Source organism: Numida meleagris, chromosome 1 (assembly GCF_002078875.1).
Source record: "Numida meleagris isolate 19003 breed g44 Domestic line chromosome 1, NumMel1.0, whole genome shotgun sequence".
NCBI lineage: Eukaryota > Metazoa > Chordata > Aves > Galliformes > Numididae > Numida > Numida meleagris.
The window spans coordinates 15,027,994-15,043,948 of record NC_034409.1 but is presented as its reverse complement, the minus strand read 5'-3'; the positions used below and the strand labels follow the sequence as shown (position 1 = coordinate 15,043,948).

The window sequence follows — 15,955 nt, the reverse complement described above, 5'->3', positions numbered from 1 at the left end:
GGTTTAACAGCCAGATATTCAATTAATAGGTCAAGACTTTTTTGTCGTACGTGGAATTGAAGGCTGCATGAATGAACAGACTTTTCAGTGTTGAAAAGTGCTGTAAAGGTGAAATTTAAGAGCAGTGTTTACATCACATTTCCTCCCATTCCCAGACCTGCAGGCTTTCCTGTAAGATAGAAAATAGCATCAGCTTTTTCATCAATTATTCTTCCCCTTGTCAAACCAAAGACATTTGACTATTCACAGGAACGCCACCAGAATGTCCAACTTCAATTTCTGAACTTCTTGTTTCATGGATCGCATGTAACAAACCTGACAGGAAAGAGTCTCCTCCACCTCTTTGCTCCTGACTCCAACAAATTCCTTGTACACGTAGAAGAGTCCTACTTTGTAGAACAGGTCATTGCCTGAGCACTACGCAGCTTTGCTATTTGTCACACACACAGAGAATATGCTGCAACATTTTAATGAAATCAATATAATTCATTACTGAGTATTGCAACTAACTTGAACTCAGACTAATGAAATCTTTACAGCTTGGTACTTCGTGAGGCATCTCATTCTATACTGAATAAAATACCCTCTATATCACATAAATAATAAGTATGCAAGTAGGTATATTTTGAGAGGTCCCACAGACCATCATGTATAGACAACTAAAAACCACTTACAAGTTTTTTTGTGGGTTAGTTACTGATTGTTTAATAACATTACCCTTAGCATACAAAAAATGACTCAGGCACCACCAAAGCACATCCCAATTGGAAGGCTGTATGCATTTTGAAGTACGCAGTGTCATAGCTTAACAGTTGAGGGCAAATGAAGAATACTTTATTCAATCTAAAAAATGCCCCAGCAAGCCTTTGCTCTACATGATAGAAATTCTCAGAATGCTCCTGTGCAAACCTTTAAAAATGTCACTGAATTGTAAACCTTAACATGTCACTCTTGTCACTCTTTAAGAATTACACATTCTCCATTTTTGAGTCTTAATTTTTTCTCTCTCAACAAGTTTCCTAGCAGGCAAATCCATCAAAAATATCATTTTTTTTCTAAAATATAAATTATATCTTAAGCACCAAGACAATAAAAATATAATTCATTAATGTTTCTGTGCAGCAGTCATGACTAATAGCTATGAATATGCATGAATTCTAGATTTCTGGAATGCAGTTACCTGAATGGAGTCAACTGAGACCGTAAATTCAATCACAAACCATATGTGAGAAAGCAACTCTCCACCATAAAATATTATTTCATTTGTTCTCTACTGAGCTTTGTAGTGCTGTTATGACCAGCTATGCAGATAATTCCATTTTTCTGGGTAGGTGCAATATTGTACTAGATTTACTGTACTTTCTGTATTTACTGAGCTTTCAAAATGCCACGAACCAGACAGCAAATATATTTAGAGAGGACATATAATCTTACTGATATTCATTCTAAATATGTCTTGTCTTTCTTTCAAGTTAACTAAATACACAAATGTGCAGTTACAGTACCTCTGCACACGTCTTATTTCTTTGGAGAAGTATTGAATCTATAAAACTGGTGAATTAAGTTTATTATATGTTGTCATTCTGTGGAAAATTTGTTTAAGATTCACAAAAACATACAATTGTCGTATGTCATTAACTGAGATGAAAAAAAGGATAATCATCCCAAAGATACTTTAGGTCCATTCTGTTACAAACAGAGATACAAATTGTCAAATGCCCAAATACCGCCATGCTTTCAAATTGCTGGTTTCTGAAGGAACGAATGGAAAACACAAATAAAATGGGATACTGCACTTCCCAAAATTCCAACGTTTCACAATGAATAACATTGAGAAAGAAAACACACAAAGAGGGAAAGAAAGATGGAGAATTGTTGCCAAGATATATGAGGGGGAAATTAAGAGGAATCAGTAGCTAAGAGTATGTTGATGTTTAATCAAAATATTAATCTTACTATCATTTTACAAAAACACGAAATCCATTAGCCTTAAAAAAAAAAGCAAAACCAGCAACCTTATAGCAGCAGACAGAGGTAGTAGCTCAACCCTCATTTCATACTGGGGCTCACATGCTTTCCCCAAAGACCAGAAAAGCATCCACTGTAATAACTCCATGTGAAGGTTGATTTCTTTTGAAACATAAACCAAAGTAGAGCACTAATATATAAGTTTACCCAAGATAAAACTTACTGTTGAAAACAAATCCATCAGCTGATTTAGTAATTATCATTTTAGCCCACTTGCTGAGAAAAGAACATCATGCTACATTCACCACTACCTAAATCTCTGTCAACACTTGTATCAAGAAATTCTAAATAGCACAGACATGATACAGGATTTCATTACTGTCATTATTTGTGCCATATTTTCCTTAAGCTGAGACCATACAATACTGAGCACAGTGAGAACGCAGCATGGATCAAGTGATGCTGCAGACTGACAGCGGGCCGCCAACTACAAAACAAGGAACACAAATATCATTACTAATGACTTCGTGTCCAAATACCACAAACAAATAACCCTTAACTGTGTTATTCTCCTTTGCTAATTTGGTGTCTTATTTCTATCCTCTCATCTGTTCCATGACTCATATGCTTTGAAAGATACATTACTATCTACATTCAATCTTACAACCTTTGAATACATCAACCAGAGCCAAAAAGGAAAGAGTTCAGTGACTGTATGCAAAATCCAGATGGTATTCACACCTGTATGGTGGTTCCAGACAAGCAATGAACCCCCAAAGGGCTGGGCAGACATATGAGGTGTCATGGCATACGATAAAAATATATGAATACAGTATAAATTCTACTAGAGTATAAATGAGAGGTACCACCCACAAAACAAGTTTCAGGAGAATGCCAGAATTGTATTTCACAGAAAAAAAAAAAAAGAGATAACACAGGGAAAAAAGGAATTGAGCCAGGTAACGGTGCAGGACTGAGATTTTTTTCTCTAAAAGACGTGATACTGGCTACACAAAAGAACCTACAGGGGAGAAGTATATTAACAGACCTGAAGGTAGGCTGATAAAAAGGATGCTATCCAAAGGGCAAGCTGCTGCACTTGGGTCAAGGCAGTCCCAGATATGTGTACAAACTAGGAGAAGTACGCCTTGAGAGTCTGTGGAGAAGGACTTGGGGGTCCTGATGGAAGAAAAGCTGACACGAGCCAGCAGTGTGCCCTTGCAGCCCAGAAGGCTGTCAACGGTTTACGGGCGTTCGGCCCGGTTCCGTGACAAAGGGGACGGGGGATCCACGGGTCCACGCCCCGGGAAAAGGGAAAAGGGGAAAAGGGTAAGGAGATGGCCCTGAGAGCAAAGAACAGCGGCAACAATCTGAGGAGAAACAAACTAATTTACTAAATAAGATATCGGAATGCAAAACAACACACTATAATACAATATAATACAATTTAAGCTGATAAATCCAATACAGAGAGAGAGAATGTCCCAAAATCAAGGTAGGCCTTTCTCTACTACCGACGATAAGACGGCTAGAGAACGAGGTGCTGCCAAGACAAGAGACGGGCGGAAAAAGGGACGAGGTCTCGTGATCTGCAAGTTTTTATACTGCGAGCTTTTATCTTTTCCCTCCAGCTGGAAAATGGTAACAGATGAGCAAAGTGCCGTGGGGACTGTAGTAGTCCTTCTCTTCTGAGAACCAGGTATATCCACTACATGATGTTATGATGTGGAATACCAATAACCGAAAATCACAAAACCATGACAAAGGCCAACAGTGTCCCGGGGTGCATCAACAGAGGAGTGGCCAGCAGAGTGCAGGAGGTGACTGTTCCCCTCTGCTCTGCCCTCGTGATGCCCTACCTGCAGTACTGCATCCAGGCTTGAGGCCCATGCACAAGAACAACATAGAGATGTTGGAGCAGGTCCAGAGGAGGGCTACAGAGATGATCAGAGGGCTGCAGCACCTCTCCTGTGAAGCCAGGCTGAGGGAAGTGGGCTTGTTCATCTTGGAGAAGAGAAGGCTCTGGGGAGACCTCACTGTGGCCTTTCATTACCAAAATGAAGCTTATAAACAAGACGGAGACTGATTCTGCACACAGTCTGATAGTGATAGGACAAGGGGGAATGCCTTTCAACTAAAAGAGGGGAGATTTAGGTTAGATGTGAGGAGGAACTTCTTTACTCAGAAGGTGATGAGGCCCTCGCACAGCTGCCCAGAGAAGCTGTGGGTGCCCCATCCCTGGAGGCGCTCAAGGCCAGGTTGGATGGGGCCCTGGGCAGCCTGAGCTGGTGGGGGGCAGCCAGCCCACGGCAGGGGGTTGGAACTGGTTGGGCTTTAAAGTCCTTTCCAACCCAACTCAAAACATTCTATGACTCTATGTATAGGCAAACCTCTGAGATTTTGGTTCATTTTTTTAAGAAGTGAGGATTGTGCTTTCTCAACCTCCCATCATGTCTGCAATTAAGAACTTGGATTGTGAAAAACTCATTAGGTTTCTCAGCTCCAAATCAACATCACCACACGTCAAACACAGATTTCTTACAATCTGGAAATACCGAACTGACCACAAGGTCCATGTCATAATTTACCAGCTTAGGTATCAGTAACAAAATAGATGCAGTACTGCCATCACTGTTTGACCCAAATGAAGGCATCCAAACACTGTGGGCAGACAAATGCCTGTCCTGGGAGGACTGCAGGTGGGCAGGGCTCTTCCAGGTGTCCCCCTCTGCTCTGTCACATCAGCAGTAACTCTGGGTCCCACACAGGGACAGCAGAGCGAGATACGGAGTCATCCGAGCTTGTCAGCTAAGCAGCTGTGAGCATTAATCCAAGAGGAGCAGGAATCTCACTCATTTTTCCAGACCCTGGTCTTGGAAATGCTACAGCCTTCAGGTGTTCAGCCAGGGGCTGCTACCTTTACTGCACTGCTATTCTTGATAAGCTACATGAGTTCGGTGAGGAGACGGAGGTCAACATCATTAGTTTGAAGAGGATTGCTTTGATAAAGTTAGCACTTGAAACTTCTTTGTTTCAGTCATTCACGAGGAAGGCACCACTCACTCCTGAGGCACTCACCCGCTAAGCTGCCCAGCGTCAACTTCCGGCGGCCCATCCTCTCGACGAGCCAGACTCCCACCAGAGTGAAGATGAAGTTGATGAAGGCCGTGAGGGCGGCCAGCCAGATGGCCAGCCTGTCATCCTCAACCCCCGACATCTGCAGGATGGTCGCGCTGTAGTACCTGTGGGTGGGAGGACATACACACCACTGGCATGAGTTTGCCTCCTGTTATGCTGTGATTGTAAATCAAAGGAGACCAGAGCAAACATCAAGTGCGAGCTCCTGCGAATGTGGCCCCAGCCTGACACCAGCTACCTGGGGAAACCAGGCGTTGCCATGGCACAGCTTGCGCTTGGCTGAAGTTTCGACCAAAGGACATCGAGAGATGAATTGCCATTCCTTTGGCTGTTTGCATTTCTCATGGTCAATCATATTCTGCTAGGAATTAGGTTTGCACTTTTTATTTAAACAAATCTGCACAGCCATTGCCTTGTGCTCTTTTTTTCTGCCCAAGTGTGGGATTTCAGCACTGTGTACCGTCTAGGGAAAGACAGCTCAAAAAACTAAATATGTTTTTGCTCCTATTAAAGGTCACACAGAACTAATCTAAGGCACCCAACACATCACCACCAACCCTCCCAGCCTCCTTCAGGTTTCAGGCTGTGCAGTTTTATTCCCCCGTGGCTGTCGTGCCTGACAGTGCCCATTGCATCAGCTCTGTCTAGCCAAAATCCCATTGTTCTGAAACACGCTAGCACCATGTAGCAGGAATGTGAATCTGCACCAGACAGGAGCATCTGACAGAAGTTTCTGTTTCTTTGTAGAAGGAATCAACCATTTCACACGAACGGTAACTTACAAATAACTCAGATGAGCAAAATGAAAATAGAAGAAATAAATAAAGAAAATGTACTCTTTTTCACAGAAATCAGACGAATACAGATATTGCGCCTGCATTCTCGGGGAGAGCTCAATAAACCTTCAAGAAAACACATGAGCAGCTTTGTTTGTGTTGCATAAGCACTTTTCTTCTTGTTCTGTTAATTTGTGCCAACTGCAACACAGAATATTCTGTCACTCAAATACCTAACAGCCCATAGGCTTTCAGGCAGTAATAACTGCCAAAAATATCCAAGCTTGGGTTTCTTTTTTCCCCCGCTCAAAATGCAGCTTGCTTTCAAAGCCACCCCATTGCCTTAACGCCCAGGTGTGTTACCCCCAGAAGTTTTAGTGGTCAACGTGTTTTTAATTCTAAGCATAAACCACTTCTTCTTTCAAACCAACAATCCACGAAGGACAACAGGTTCAGTGACTGCTTGTAACAGGGCCTGCTGTATGCATGCACATGTGTTCAGAGCCCAGCTCCATGGGCAACCTAGAGGCTGGAGCGTGTCTTTTAGGCTCATTTTGTCTGAAAGAACAGACCGTGTCCTTGAGATGCAGCACCATATAGTATACTGGTACTAGATGGTTAAAAGAGCAAAGAATAAAGGATGACTTAAAAGCACGTGGATGTCCAGTTCCAGACATACACAACCAGGCACCTTCCACACCCGACACTCCTCCTATTTGTATTCTGCAATGGTTACCTATTCTCAGCTAGAAGCTCACTGCTTATCCACAAATAACATATTTCACTTCTATGGAAAACAAACCAGGGAAATCTATAATCTGCAAATCCAAATAGCATGCTAACACAGCTTGGCTGCTGGGCATGATGCTAATGTTTATTACAGGACAGCAATCAAATTTCAGAAATTTAGAAGAATACTTGCATAGATAAGTACTAAATATATATTTGCTTATGCCAAGCTATTTCAGAACTCCCATTTTTAATACCAACCTGTGCAGCCCTAACCGCCTATTAATGCAACAAGATCATGAGTCTTGCTAATTTCTTCCTGACAAGGAGAAAAACTGTGTGGCAGAAAAAGGTCAGGCTGTGATATTATACAACCACAGTAAATACTGCAGCTCTTACAGGAAATGCAGTGTCAGTGACAAAGTTTGGCAGTCCTAATTTATTTCCTGAAATGTACAGAAAATGACAAAAGCACACGCACCTCCTTGGAATTTTAAAGCAAGTACTTCATCTTTAAAAGCAGAAAAACACAGACAATTACAAACCACACAAACTGAGCCAGACACACACCAAATGATTTTAATATTGATCATTTCCAGGGACGTCAAAACTACAAAGCTGTTCTATCAAGAGTAAAAAACAACTCAGGCATTTCCACATTAAAGAATCCCTAGACTAATATTTTCACTGAAAATGTGCAGGATAGGCTTGCAGAAATGTAACTGTCACAAACGTTCCTCTCTCACCTCCTTTATGGTCATTTTTAAAATGACTATATCTACTGTTTGTAGAAAAGGAAAATACCCCCTTCAAGCAGGTCGTTAGACAATTCCAAAAGCATCAGGTCCCAGGTTAGCTCACTCAGTAGCAGAGGAGATCATGCCAGGCTTTGTAGCTCTCAATCAACCCCCCCAAAAAAGCCTCTCCAACAGCTACCAGGTTGTCTGCATCACAGCTTTGATAGCCCCAGCCCTTCAGGAGGGGCTGCTCCAGCCTGTTATAGCTGACAAAGTTTCTATTCAGTGATGCTGACCATTTTGGACAGAATTTGTCATTCTTGTAAAACTAATGAGTAAATCTAAATAACTCAGAAGTAACCTTAACCATATTAAAACAATTTCTTTTCCATTGCTGATTTTAAGAAAATAAAGATCTAATACTCTGCCACTGGTTTGTTGAGTTTTTCTAGCACAATATTTTGGAAATCAGTGTCCAACTACTCAAGCTACTCAGTTCAAGAAAAACAGTCGTTGCAAATAATGCATCCCTCCATCTTCCTCCTCAGTTCAGTTGGAAAAATGCAAAGTAAGATGCAAGGAGTGCCACAGCCAAGAAACAAATGATTAAATATTGAAGAAAATCCAAAATGATGAAAATTTCTGCAGGTTCACACACTCTTTTTCTGCAGTTGCGCTTAGATGCAGATCCTCTCCTTGTGCTCTGCCAGTTTATCGTATGTCATGACTACTGGACTAAGAGACACAAGACCGTTCACAACAAAATACACTCCACATTCACAAAAACAGCACTCCTGTTTCTGCACCTTGATGATGTTTCTCTCTTCCTTTAGGGACTACTAAAGCTTACTGCCACCAAGTCTGATGATTTGCCTTCCTTTAGGTAATAAGGTTTATCGTTTCTAAATATTCAGAGGTACTCAAGAAAGAGCAAGCACAAGGCTGAAGCTCTCACTGCAATTACTGCTACTGGAAAGAGGCCAGGCACACTGAATAACTGCAGGTTACTGAAAGAAGGATTACAGGAGCTTGAGCACAGCTTCCAGAGCAAGGCTTGTAGAGCAGCGCACAAGCATCTGCCTGTAGCACTCATTTACACTGACATGAAAGAGAGTTTATCTAGAAAGTTTTAAGCTCACATTTTCACGACTGCAGAATTACCGCAGCATCACCGATATGTTAAACTGTGGCAACTCATCCGTGTCGATGAACTCACAGAAACAGCAGGAGAAATCAAGAGAAGCATATGGGAGATTAGGTGCCAAAGCACTGGAAATGAAAACAAGACGGGAAGAAGCTGATGTATCTGGAAGGAGCCAAACACAGCAGATGCTCCAGGTATGGCAGACCTCAGACACGTCTTGCTAAGCACCACATGATGCCTGGGGAAGGGAAACAGGCACACTGACAAGTTGGTTATGGTTGTTTGAAATAAGGATTGCAGAGCAAGATAGTAGCATTTAACGGTAAATGGAGTGTTGGATAATGTGGTTCAGTGGCCCAGCTTCACACCCTCTACAGCAGAGTGACAAGGGAGATGTTCCATTTTCCATTTCCCTGCAGAACAACTGTGGATTCCAGTTTGGAGAACTGAGCAATTACTCAGACGTTGTTGCTCCCTTGTCTATATCTCCTATCCTGCCTGTCTAACCTCCCATCTTTCTTTGGTCAAGCATTGAAATGGGCTGCCTAGGGAAGTGGAGGAGCTCCCATCCCTGAAGGTATTTAAGAGACATGTAGATACAGAACTAGGGGACACAGTTCAGTGATGGGACACAGTAGGTTGGGTTGATGGCTGGACCTGATTATCTTTGTTTTTTCCATTTGAAATTATTTGATGATTCTAAGTCAGTAAGACCCATTCTTTGTCAGTAAGATCATTCAGCTCTGTAGATTCAAAGGCAACTGGACTTAAGCTATAACACAGGACTGCTGAATTTACATGCGTTTCCTTTATTCTCAATAAAAAATGGCCTGAAACCACAGTGAAGTCTTCCAATTCATAGCAGATGCTGCTTATTTACAGGATGCCAATTTACAGCTGACTGTTCTTTCCATACTCCTACTTTTGAAGACTTAAGAAGCTCTCGAAGTAAAAGGTGGCTGGATCATCAGAAAGACTATACTGGATTTTCCAAAAACCGTGCCTAGGAGGCAACATGGGACAGTGCCATTGTATACTTACACCCTGTAATCATACCTTTGAATTCCCCATTTAGCAGTAATGATGCATTGCGTTACAAATGCTTTTAGCGGAAAGTGAAATGACATAGTGATTAAAATCTGTGTATTTTGATAATAAAAGCCCTTAGAATTTGGTCCTGTTTGGCAGGTAACTCCTTACATCCAGCAGGTTCTCTGATTCCTGTTGTACATACATTATGCACACGCAAGGCATATGCAAATATTTCAAGGACTACCATTTAATTACACTACGAAAACACTGGAATTCTTTTTGTGTGTAAAGAGTCTAAGTTATACAGCTACTAAGCAAAGTTAAAATAACAGTGTTTGACGGGGATTAAAAATACGTTCAGAGGATTAAGATCACCAAGATACACAAAACAATATTCACTTTCCTAGTCATAGAATGGCCTGGGTTGAAAAGGACCTCAAAGATCATCGAGTTTCAACCCCCCTGCTGTGTGCAGGGTCGCCAACCACTAGACCAGGCTGCCCAGAGCCACATCCAGCCTGGCCTTGAATGCCTCCAGGGATGGGGCATCCACAGCCTCCTTGGGCAACCTGTTCCAGTGCATCACCACCCTCTGAGTGAAAAACTTCCTCCTAATACCTAACCTAATCCTCCCCTGTCTTAGTTTAAAACCATTCCCCCTTGTCCTATCGCTATCACCCATGTAAACAGTTGTACCCCCTCCTGTTTATATGCTCCCGTCAATGTAATGGAATTCTGTCACAGAGATATTTGGCCATTTTAAAACACTGTTGCAGTATCAGCTGTCAAATTGGGGAAAAAATCCATTTTCATTTTCCTGCATATATACTCTGCACTAGATATGTCTCTGCACACAGTCACATTCTGTTTTACACTCAGACATCACACCCATGTATGCGGGTCTTGTACAGACTTCACAGTTTTCACATGAAACTATAGGAGATGGAAATTGTTTTCTTCCTCATAATAGAAAAATGGTAAGATACAAAAGAAGGATTTCAAAGTGTTATTTGAAAAAAAAAAAAAAAAAAAAAAAAGCAAAATAATACCAGCCCTCTACTTAAGCCTGTAATGGACAAAGTGCTCTGCAAATGTGAGGACAGGTTGAATTCAACACTAGAGTTAAACTGAAGAGAAACAGGCAATTCTGGAAAGTAAATGAAAGCACCAGGAAGAGCAAAGTCCTTGCCCTCCTCCTCTTCCCAAATCACAGATGTAGTTCCCAGCATAGAACAAATAGGCTGCATTCTGCAACACCTACAGTTTAGCACTGTAATGAAAAGCAAAATGTCAACATTTTCACTTTGTCTTTGATGTTTTCACTCAATATAAAAGCGCCTAGCTTCAATAGAAACTTTAGAAAAGAGAATCACCATCATCCTCCCTACCTTTTGGGAAGAGGAGAAAGACAGATAAGTACTGGCAGTCATTCCCCAGTACTACCTGGACCAGAGTAATGACACTCCAGATCTCTCTTCAGATAAGCGCTGCCTGAAAATTAATAAGTATAAAAGCAGGGAAAGAAAATCCCCCAGACGTTTCACAAAATGTACCTCATTGAATTATTCATTCATTCTGATAATTTCAGTTTAATCTAAATTATGTTTAATATTGTAGAATATTATAATGCTGGAAAGCACTAATGCCCGCAATAAGGTACCTGGGATCTAGAAAAAAAAATGAGTCTTCATTAAAATCAATGGACTTGCTAAACATACAGCATTTAAACAAAAAAATTTAAAAATTGAGTTTGCTCCCTTGTTTAAACCAAATTCAGTGGTAAGCAAAGGGAAGTACTAGAGCTTGGAGAGGCAGGAGTTAGCAAGCTGGGAGCAGTAGGAGCTTGGAAAGCAATGAAAAAAAATTTTGTAATCAGTTTTTATTTTGAACCTAGTTCATGGATGCTTCCTCAGCTAAAAGAAAGCTTCCGTGCTGAATATTCATTTACCTTTTGAGAAAATTGTACTACTTACATTTTTTTTCTTAGGAATAATAAAAAGATAATGTCACAATCTAATCCCAGCTTTTCATCTATGGCTTTGTATCTGAATGAAATCATGATAAATGTCCCAACCTTCCTTTCTATTCATGCTGAAGAAAAAATGCACGATAAAGTGTTAAAAAAGAAAAAGTAGTCTTAATGTTCCTCATGGAATCTGACCTTTCAGTCATTTTTCAGTTAAGAAAAAAGAGGTAATAGTGGTAATAGTGTTACTCCATTTACACAGCTCTCCTTCTCAGCTAGTACATCTTGAAAATGCGGCACTTCTCACCCTTTTATTCACCTAGCAGGGTCACATTCCCGGCCTGCACTCTGCAGAACTCTAGGTAGGAGAGCTTGGCGTAATCCCAGCTGGTGGGGCTTCCTGGGAGAGCCATTTCACATTAATTAGCCAGCACTGACAGCACTGCCTGAAGGTACCCTACTGTCACCCGCCTGGCATCACCAAACCCCCTGTACACCCTGCTGCCAACGCGCTCAGGCCAGCTCCCACCCCTTCCTTGCCTGACAAAGCCGTTGGCCTCCTGCTCTCTTCTCCTCTTTCCATCCCACTCCTCACACAGAGATTTCTGCCATCTCCTCATTTCTGACTGCTTCATCTTGCGCTACTTAAATATCGTTTCAAAAAAGCCACAGAAACAAATGAAAACAAACCCCAACAACCTGCTCCTCCAGTTCATGTACTTTCAACTAAGAGGTATGCTTGGAAAGCTCAGCAGATAGTACAGGAGTCTAGATTTAAAAAAAAAAAAAAAAATTCTCCCATGAAACCACACTTTCTTCTTGTTGTAAATCAGTAAGTTTACCCACACACAACATGTTTGAAAACTAAAAGGTTTTGGTTTTAAATATTCGTTCAACACCACAAACAAGATATCTTCACAAATCTCCCAGTTCTGTAAATACTGAAATCTCTATCTTAATATGTGGAACCCTATTTCCATATTGAAATCCTACAAATGATCAAAGTAATTTGTCTATGGCATAAAAAACTAGTTAATATTTCAGTGGCAGTACAAATAGTAATTCATATGTGAAATCTTATGAATATTCTATTCTTTTCTGTTTTAATTAAAAGATGCTGCATTAATGATGTTCATCTTGCACAGCTTAGTATCTTTAGAACTCCGTCCATGAGAATGTTTGCAATGAATTCTTACTAAGAATCCATAACATTGGTCTAAAATAATCAACAGGACACAGTAATATCTTCTGATCACCAAGAGAAACTCAGGAGGGACACAATAAAGCCTTCGTATCAAGTTATATATGAGAGAACCTGACTGACCATCAAACACAGACTTCCTAAGAATTTTTAAATCCAAGTCTTGCCCATTTTGTAGAAACACAGTGTCAATTTAAAAACTGATGAAGCTAGTGAGCTCCCTTCAGCTTCCCTCCTCCTCATCCTAATAGCACAACTACCAAAGGCAAGTGGCCAGAGACAATGCTGTTCTTCAGTATGGAGCACTAGACAACTTGAAACCTAGGGAAAGCCTAATTTACTTAAAGGTGTTGCAAGCCGAAGAGGCTTGCGGTTCATTATACTGATCTCAATCTCTCCAAATTAAGACTTGGAATGGAGTCAAGGTGTTGATCAAGCAAGGGTGTGCTTTTATTTATTATAAGACAGGTGAGCAAGAGACAAAAAAAAGGAGAGAGAAGAAAAGGAGAAAGGAAAAAGGAAAGAAAAGCAAGCATTGTTTGTTCTGCACCTTTCACAAGAAAGTTACAGTGCAGTTTTTGTTCTGAGGCCTTCACAGGATTGTTACAGTTTTGTCTCTAGCCACCAGGCACCAGCAAGTCTGTCTCTTAACTAATCATTTCTGAGAGCAAGAATTCACAGTGCTACAATTCTGTACAGAGTTGAAACAGAGTCTGAGCCAAGAAGAAACATGTCACTTCATTCATTCGACACTGTGTTGAGGGACATGGTTTAGTGAGAACTATTGGTGATAGGCAGAAAGTTGGACTGGATGATCTTGTAGGTCTTTTCCAACTTTGGTGATTTGATGATTCTGTGATTCCCACAAAAAGCTTTAGGTTTGTTTGGATCAGAAAGAACAGAAAGAAGGCAGCTCCCAAACACACAGCATGCCATACTGCTAGGGAGGAGCTCTTAAACCTACCGTGGTGACCCTAAGGCACACCCCTGGCTATGTTGGAATAGTAGGAAAAGTTACAAATAGTTGGAAAAGCCCAGCAGGTAGAATAAATAGAATAGTTGGAATAGTCGGAAAAGCCTACTTCTAGAACTTTGCAGAAAACATGCATCTTCTCATTCTGAATTAGTCAATTACAGCACCACTCAATAAATAAATAATAATATAAAAATAAAAAATCTGTTGGCACCACCTCACCAGTCATTCAGGGAAAATTCCATGCTGAGCAATGGGAGTAGCAGCATGCATATGTGCGTATAAGGGCACTGGAGCTGCTCTCACTACTGGGCACGATGCCTATCCTAGTAACAATTTTGAGCATATGTCCTGTGTAAGAAAAAAAATAAATTCTGGGAAATAATTGGCACAGAAGTCTTCCCTGGGCTCAAACACACAGATGCACCCATATGATCAACAGTTATTTCAGGACTGTTTAAAAAACAAACCAAAAAGAGTAATTCCGGTGCCACACCATCTGAGCTCATCATTCACAGAAGCAGATGAGATCCTTTTACAGAATGTAACTTTTGGCAAAAATATTCAAAGCCAACAAATTCTACTGTCCATTCTAAATCTGAATTCGGGAATTCATGTTTTTAGATGTTCCCAGCATCAAATACGAAGAAATTGGAACTGTTCAGCACCTTTCAAATTCAAGCCGCTCACTCTGGTGCTTTAATTGAGATTTCTAAGTCCAGTCTCAGGTTTTAATATTCATACAATCCAATATTACATCTGCAATGTATTTCAGACATATGCTGCACATAGACTAGATCTCAACAGACTTGTATTTTCTCCTTCCTTAGAAAACAAAATTAATTGCACTGCAAACTAAAGTGTGTGCAATGTGAATATTAATTTGGCAGTGTCTGCTTCTATTACACACAGTTTTTTACGTTGTCTCTCACCCCATCTGTTCCAACAGAGAAAGGAAAAATCATGGCAAACAATAGGAAAACTCCTTGGACTGACTTCATCAATATATACAGATTTTTTCCTTTGACATACAGGATGGCTAAAACCATAGAAGCAGCATTAACATAGCATATAATGACAGTGAGAATACCAAAGGTTTTGATTCCTGATGTCTGAATGATTAATCCACCTGAACGCAGCTTCCAGCTGCTACCTGAAACCTAAGGAGACAAGGATCACCCTGCTCCAAGGGAGTTCATTGTCCCCTTGCCCTCTCCCATAGCATGGCTTGCTTCACCTTGGCAGTCCCCCACACAGACCCCACAGTTTGGTTACATTCTGTGTGCAGAACTCAGGCATTTCACCTGAGGAAACTGAATTTACTCATTCTACCATGGATTTAGCTCTTAACTTGCACTTTCTTAATTGTGACGTGGGTGCAGCTATGTTTCTCTACTGCTGTGAGATTTGTGGCTCCTGCGCCAGTTGCCATTCACAAATGCTAAGTATAGCCAGCATTACCCTTCGGTTGCAATGAGAAAGTTAAAGCAGCAGGAAATAGGCCTCGTTTCTAATGTACTGTGAAAAATAAAACTGCACTATAAAAAACACCAAATAGCTATTTGGGGAATGTATATTTCAACACAGGCTGCACAATGAAAGCAAAGCAACATTTGTGAATGTGCTACCTATTTAAAAGGACAAAAATATTGCTCCTTTCTTCAATATAAAATGTGTCAATTAAGTACCACATCAACACTATTAGAGCTATATAAAGCACTGTGAAAACAAATGTAATAAAGACTAAGATTCTCTGCAGTGCAGAACAGTTGTCTTTTCATCTATTAACCATGTGTTAAGAAATAAATGTGTCTGATAACCTTTGTATACACTCTATACTTCAATTCTACAAGCAAATGCAGCTATAAATTTATATAGACAACTTTAAAAATGTTCTTTTATATGACTTAGCCATACAGGAGAGAATTTACCAGTTATACCATTTACTGCTACACAATATAGAATATTTAAATTTACTTCAAATATATGTAAACCAAAACTTAAGATAAAATTGTGTGAAAATTTCTGATTCAAAATCAAGATATAATCATGGAATCATAGAATGGCTTAGGTTGGAGGGGACTGTAAATATCATCTAGTTCCAACTCCCTGCCGTGGGCGGGCTGGCTGCCCCCCACCAGCTCAGGCTGCCCAGGGCCACATCCAGCCTGGCCTTGAGCACCTCCGGGGATGGGGCATCCACAGCTCCTCAGGGAAGCTGTGCCAGGGCCTCACCACTCTCTGAGTGAAGAATTTCTTTCTAACATTAACCTAAATCTCCTCTCTTTTAG

At 40.8% G+C, this 15,955-nt stretch overlaps 1 protein-coding gene across 2 annotated transcripts in view; it reads right to left on the bottom strand.

Annotated features, from left to right (window-relative positions):
* The window catches only part of SLC2A13 (solute carrier family 2 member 13), a 146,643-nt gene that overhangs the window by 38,352 nt on the left and 92,336 nt on the right, over nt 1-15,955 (bottom strand). For both annotated transcript variants that reach the window (XM_021384623.1, XM_021384622.1), the window contains exon 5: nt 5,047-5,210. In XM_021384623.1, the coding sequence (XP_021240298.1) occupies nt 5,047-5,210 (164 nt within the window). The remainder of the gene's footprint in view (nt 1-5,046; nt 5,211-15,955) is intronic.